Here is a 6,336-nt window from a genome sequence, read left to right on the forward strand (position 1 = left end):
TTCCCCATGAGGGTGGTGAGAGCCTGGCAGAGGTTGCCCAGGGAGGTGGTGGCAGCCTCATCCCTGGAGGTTTTTGCAGCCAGGCTGGATGTGGCTGTGAGCAACCTGCTGGAGTGTGAGGTGTCCCTGGCCATGGCAGGGGGTTGGAACTGGCTGAGCCTTGAGGTCCCTTCCATCCTGACAATTCTGTGGTTATGTGAGCTGCATGGCCTTGCCTGCCAGTGGGTATTGCTCTTGCAGGAAGAAGTCTTGAAAGGCCACAAAGCCAAGCATGCAGCTCAGCAAGTACCACCTTGACTGACCTGCCCAGGGCATTACCCTTCTGCATCGTTGGTGTGGTGCCCCTGCCCTCCCCTGTGAGGGCTGCCAGGGCAGAGGAGAGGGCTGGAGGCTGTGCCTGAGGAGGCTTCACAGGCCAGACTGTAGTGCTGACTCACTTAGCATCACAAGAAACACCACTTGGAGGCCTCTGCTGGGAGACAAGGCTTTGTGTCTCACTCCAGACAGAAGCTTCTGCAGCCTCGTCTGGCACTTGGAGGAGCAGTTCACCTGAGATGCCTGAAGAACATCACCTTGCAGGCTCAGGATGGGTTGAGCCAGGGCAGTGTTAAAGCAACACAACATGAGCTCTTGGAAGACACCAAGTGAAAGGTTGAAGCAAGTTCTTTATTCTGGAGCTGTGGAGCTCTCCTGGCTGCTGGAGAGTCGTTGGCCTCTTGCTCCCATGCTCCCAGGGTGAAAACAAAGAACTGCTCCACACCCAAAATGCAGTCACAAAACCTGCTTCTAGCCCAACTGGGTAATGCTCCCCAACCCTCTGCTCTTCCAGTGCCACCCCCCCACCTCACAGTGCTGGATTCCCAGCACTGCTCCCTCACCTCTGTGCACCCTTTGACCCTTTGCAGCTGTGGGCTGCATACTTCAGAACTGCAGGGCTGATCTCCATGTGCAGGGGTCAGAGGCCAGGGGGAGGAATGGTGCCCACAGCAGAACTAGTGAGGTGCCTGCAGAGCCCAGAGCTCAGTCCCTGTTGTAAGCAGCCCCACCCCAAGCAAGGGTTGTCCCTGCTGGCCTCCAGGCCTACACCAGGATGTGCTCCAGGACTCCTTGCCTGATCAACTGCTCACATTTCCAGCGGGGTAGAAAGTGCTGCACACAAAGACAATGCACGAGCCTGCCATGAGCCCCAGGCAGCCCAGCCTGGACTTGCTGCTGCCCACGCTCAGCTCTTTGCTGTGCTGTGTGTGGGAGCAGGCTGGGCACAGCTGAACCCATTCTGAACCCATCCTGGGCCAGGCAGCTTGCAGCATATCTGCAAGGAGCCAGGTGTGCAGGACTGGGACTGGGTGAGAAGCTGAGGTGAGCAGGGAGAGGTCATGGGAGGGGGGTGAAAGGAAAGAAAGGGCAGGGACCATGCTCTTAGCACAGGTACCTGGCTGTTCTTCTTCAACAGGATGGTGGTCCCATCATCGATCTCAAATTCTCCATAGTCCCTTAAACACCTCACCTGTCAAGTGGAAACAGTCCTCAGGTCAGCAGATCCCCCTCAGAAAGCCACCAGACACCACTGCTGCCTTACCACACCTGCCCCCTGCGCCCCCCAGAACTGCAGATGTGGACACACTGCCACCCACCTGCTGGAGCCTCAGCACTGAGCAGACCTGCAAGCACAGGACTGAACTGACCCCACTGTCTGGGGGCTCTACCTGATCCTTCTCTTCAGAGGATGTTAGGGGTTGGAAGGGACCTTCAAAAATCCTCCAGTCCAAGCCCCCTGCCAGAGCAGGACCAGAGAGTCCAGCACAGGGCACACAGGAACACATCCAGACAGGGCTGGGAAGGCTCCAGAGAAGGAGACTCCACAACCTCTCTGGGCAGCCTGCTCCAGGCCTCTGGGACCCTCCCAGGGAAGAAGTTCCTCCTCCTGTTGAGGTGGAACCTCCTGTGCTGCAGTTTCCATCCATTGCCCCTTGGCCTATCCCAGGGCACAACTGAGCAGAGCCTGTCCCTGTCCCCTGCCTCCTGACCCCCAGCCCTCAGCTATTGATAGACATTGATCAGATCCCTCTCAGCCTTCTCTTCCTGCCTTTGCCTGGAGCAAGAAGCCCCAGTGAGCAGAGCAGCCCCACTCTCCACAGGGACTAGAGGAAGAGCAACACAAGAGCCAAGGTCTGGGCAGTGGCAGCAGCCTTCCTAGAGCCTCCCCATGCACAGAGCACGAGAAAAAACAATCTGTTAATGGTGGAACTGTCTCAAGGAGCAAGCTGATTGTCACTACATGTCCCTTCAAACAGAAACTCAGAGCATGCAAGCTTCTGTCTTCTGACAGGCTCCTCTGGATTGCTTGTGTCAGTTGTGTGAAACAATTTGTGGTCTGATCTATCTAGTATGGGGCCACTTCTTTTGAATATCTTCATCAATCATCTGGATGAAGAGATCCAGACAGCCTCAGTCAGCTTGCAGGTGGCACTGAGCTGGGAGGCAGTGTGGAGCTGCTGGAGGGCAGGAAGGCTCTGCAGAGGGACCTGCACAGGCTGCAGCCATGGGATGAGGCCAATGGGATGGGAGCCAACAAGGCTAAGGGCTGGGTCCTGCACTTGGGGCACAACCACCCCAGGAAGGCTGGAGGCTTGGGGCAGAGGGGCTGGAAAGTGCCCAGCAGAGCAAGGCCTGGGGGTGCTGGGGGGCAGCTGGCTGGAGAGGAGCCAGGGGGTGCCCAGGTGGGCAAGGAGGCCACCAGCAGCCTGGCCTGGAGCAGCAATGGTGTGGGCAGCAGGAACAGGGCAGGGATTGTCCTCCTGCACTCAGCACTGGGGAGGCCACAGCTGGAGTGCTGGGGGCAGCTTTGGGACCCTGACTGCAAGAAGGACACTGAGGGGCTGGAGAGGGTGCAGAGAAGGGCAAGGAAGCTGGGGAAGGGTCTGGAGAAGAGGGCTGGGGAGGAGCAGCTGAGGGAGGTGGGGGTGTGCAGTGTGGAGAAGAGGAGGCTGAGGGGAGACCTCATTGCTCTCTGCAGCTCCCTGAGAGGAGGCTGCAGCCAGGTGGGGCTTGGGCTCTCACTAGTAACAAGTGATAGGAGGAGAGGAAATGTCCTCAAGTTGGCCCCAAGACAGGTTTTGGGTTGGACAAACTTCCCTAAAAGAGTTCTCAAAGCCTGGCACAGGCTGCCCAGGGAGGTGGTTGAATGCCCATCCCTGGAGGTGTTTCAGAGAGGCAGAGATGTGGTGCTGAGGGCTATGGCTTAGCCCTCAGCCTTGGCAGAGTGAGAGACTGGTTGGACTCAGTGATCTTAAAGAGCATTCCCAACCAAAATGATGCTGTGATTCTATCACAGGCCATTGAAGAAGACCAATGAACAGTCCCCAGCCTGGGAACAAGGTTTCTAATTGATCTGGATTGGGTTTCTGCAGGATGCTGCAGTGACTCAGTGGGATTCAGAGCAGCCACCCCCACTACAGCATCTCCCTGTGAACTCAAAAGGCCGACTCCAAGTCAACAGACTTGGGAGCCCCTCAGCAGAAGGAGGGATTAAAAGACTGGCAGGCAGAGCATCAGGAGGAAGTGTGTGGAATCTTTGGTGCTTTCCAAAGTTTTGTGTAATGACCTTCTGACATGGGATGGGGGTGAAGTTCTCTAAAAAGAAAGAAAAAAGGTTAGCAAAAAGGGTTGTTCACAGAAACCACCAGTCTTGCACTTCTACACTCATAGCTTCATGGAATGGGTTGGGTTGGAAGGCACCTGAAAGCTCCTCCAGTTCCAACCCCCTGCCATGGGCAGGGACACCTCCCCCCAGCCCAGCTTGCTCAAGGCCTCATCCAGCCTGGCCTTGAACACCTCCAGGGAGGGGACATCTACAACCTCCTGGGCAACCTGTGCCTGTGTCTCCGCACCCTCACTGCCAACAATTTCTTCCTCATCTCCAGTGTCAATCTCTCCTCTTCCAGCTTCAATCCATTCCCTCTCATCCTATCACTCCCAGCCCTTGGCAAGAGTCCCTCCCCAGTTTTCTTGCAGGCCACTTTCAGGTACTTACTTCAATGTAGAGGCTTTTAGGAGGTTTCAGGTCCTGTGTAAGGTCCAGCCCCTCCTCTCCTCCCACTGACCTCATGTACGTAGCCAGAGACTTTTTGTAGCAGTTGAACCACTCCACCTGCAGAGGGGAACAGCAATCCCTCAGGCAGAGCTAATGCTGAAAGGTGTCCCTGACATGTGAGATCTGGATGCTTGTGCTGGCACAGAATCAACCAGGCTGGGAAAGACCTCAGAGATCACCAAGTCCAACCTATTACCTAATCCCTAACACCTCCTGACAACTAAACCATGGCTCCAAGGGACACATCCAAGCTTTTTTTGAACACCTCCAGGGGGGGTGACTCCACCACCTCCCTGGGCAGCACATTCCAATGACTCTGTGAAGAACTTTCTCCTCCCCTCGAGCCTAAACTTCCCCCTTCACAACTTGAGACTGTGTCCTCTTGTTCTGTCAGCCTCCTCATGCCAGCCGGGGGGGGGGGAAAAACCTGCCCCAGAGGCAGAGCAGTGTGAATGCAGGGCAGGCCATGTGCTGCTCCCATTACCAGCACACTACATTGGTCTAGAGGTGGCACTTCAGAGCAGCATGTGAAGGCCTGGTTCTGCCAGCTGCAAGCCTGTGCTCTGAAGCCCCTCCTGAGCTTTGCAAGGGCAAAACATGGCCTGCACTCAGGATCTGTTGGGTGTGACCCCCAGAGAAAACGAATGGCACGTCAAGTGCTGTGTCCGTGGTGGAGGAAGGGAAGTCTGCTCTCTGTTCGTCCTACCAAACAGATAATCCGTCAGGAGGAGTAAGTGGGAATCACACAACCAACCAGGTTGGAAAAGCCCTCCAAGGTCAGCAAGTCCAACTGATCACCCAACCCTATCTAATCAACCAGACCATGGCTCTAAGTATCTCATCCAGGCTTTTTCTTAAACACCTCCAGGGATGCTGACCTCACCACCTCCCTGGGCAGTCCATTCCCATGGCCAATCTCTTTCTGTGAAGAATTTCTTCCTGACAACCAGCCCAAACCTCCCCTGGTACAGCTTGAGACTATGTCCTCTTGTTCTGGTGCTGGGTGCCTGGGAGCAGAGCCCAACCCCCACCTGGCTACAACCTCCCTTCAGGCAGTTGTAGAGAGCAATGAGGTCTGCCCTGAGCCTCCTCTTCTCCAGGCTAAACACCCCCAGCTCCCTCAGCCTCTCCTCACGGGGCTTGTGCTCCAGATCCCTCACCCAAGACAAGGCTGACTCACTTCCTCAGCAGACATGTGGAACTGGATGGTGTTGGGCAGGACGCTGCCACACTCCCACCTGAGGGCTCGGATCCGCAGCAGCCGGTCGTATCTGGGGGAAAGAAACGAGGGGCAGAGCCGGCTTGTGGCTTCAGCCACTGCCCAGCAACAGCCCCGGCAGCACTGATGCCTCTGCTCGCGGAGCAGACAGCGAGGACCTGAGCCGCTCCACCCGCCGCCCTCTGACGGATGTGATGCTTGGCCTGTGCAGCAATTCAAGCTTTGAAAGAGCAGCAGAAGCTGGGTTCTTTTTGTGCCAGCGTTTGGTTTGCACCAGCGATAAGCCCAAAGAGTGAGCGTGGAGCCGTCCTGCTCCGGCAGCTGATGAAGGAGCCGGGCCCGGAGTCCCAGCGCCCAGACCTGGGGACCCCGTCCCGGCGGGGGGAAATTACTCACAGGTAAGCCAGGATGCAGCGCTGGTTTCGGAGCAGGCAGCAGTGCCGGAAGCGGATGAGGAAGATCAGCTCCGTCCGTCCTGACTTCGCGTCGGACCTGGAAAAGGAGGAGCCGCGTCACCGAGCTGTGGGTCGGGCCGAGGCCAGGGTCGGGGCAGGACACGGCACCGCCCCGGGCGCGACAACTCACACGTCTGCCTGGTTCCGCTCGTACAGCGCCCGCATCTCCTCCAGCGCCTGCCGCAGCACCTCCGTCTGCAACGCCGGACACCATCAGTGAGAGCACCCGGCCCCAGGGCAGGCCCCGGCCCCGCTCACTGGGGCAGCGGGCGGCCTCCCGACCCCGCTCACCTGGAAGGGCGGCAGGTGCCCGTCCGATGCCCGCCGCAGCTCCCGCACCAGCCCCAGCGCGCGCTCTCCCGCCATGTCCCCGCGCGCGGGAAAAGGCGGCGCGCTGCAGCCAATGGCAGCTGGCGGGGGCGGGGACAACGCCGAGCCCCGCCCCTCCGGGAGGAGCTCTGAGCTGCCCCGGGCCCCGGCCGCGCCGCGCCGCGCCGCTCATCTGGTGCTGCCGCCACCCCGCGGGGCTCTGCGGCCGTGCCCGTTGCTTCTCTGGGGTCCTCAGCCGA

At 58.3% G+C, this 6,336-nt stretch overlaps 1 protein-coding gene across 3 annotated transcripts; it reads right to left on the minus strand.

The window, feature by feature from the left end:
• Positions 1-1,058: 1,058 nt before the first annotated feature.
• On the minus strand, positions 1,059-6,133 carry GINS1 (GINS complex subunit 1). Of its 3 annotated transcripts, XM_054398394.1 has the most exons (7): positions 6,059-6,133; positions 5,898-5,962; positions 5,709-5,804; positions 5,274-5,364; positions 4,034-4,150; positions 1,433-1,507; positions 1,059-1,149 (listed from the first exon to the last, which is right to left on the minus strand). In XM_054398394.1, the coding sequence occupies exons 1-7, from the start codon at positions 6,131-6,133 to the stop codon at positions 1,081-1,083; spliced, it is 588 nt and encodes a 195-aa protein (XP_054254369.1). In that variant the 3' UTR covers positions 1,059-1,080. The 3 variants fall into 3 exon arrangements, with proteins under 3 accessions (XP_054254369.1, XP_054254370.1, XP_054254371.1); XM_054398395.1 differs by lacking the exon at positions 4,034-4,150; XM_054398396.1 differs by lacking the exons at positions 5,274-5,364; positions 5,709-5,804; positions 5,898-5,962.
• Positions 6,134-6,336: the final 203 nt, after the last annotated feature.

The sequence above is a fragment of the Indicator indicator genome, unplaced genomic scaffold (genome assembly GCF_027791375.1).
Source record: "Indicator indicator isolate 239-I01 unplaced genomic scaffold, UM_Iind_1.1 iindUn_scaffold_52, whole genome shotgun sequence".
Classification (NCBI taxonomy): domain Eukaryota; kingdom Metazoa; phylum Chordata; class Aves; order Piciformes; family Indicatoridae; genus Indicator; species Indicator indicator.

Coding starts and splice junctions, on each gene's coding strand:
- GINS1 (XM_054398394.1), bottom strand. CDS start 6,133: ATGGCGGGAGAGCGCGCGCTGGGGCTGGTGCGGGAGCTGCGGCGGGCA. Junction 5,805..5,897: donor GAGCGGAACCAGGCAGACGT/GTGAGTTGTCGC, acceptor CTCCTTTTCCAG/GTCCGACGCGAAGTCAGGAC. Junction 4,151..5,273: donor TCCACATGTCTGCTGAGGAA/GTGAGTCAGCCT, acceptor TCCCCTCTGCAG/GTGGAGTGGTTCAACTGCTA.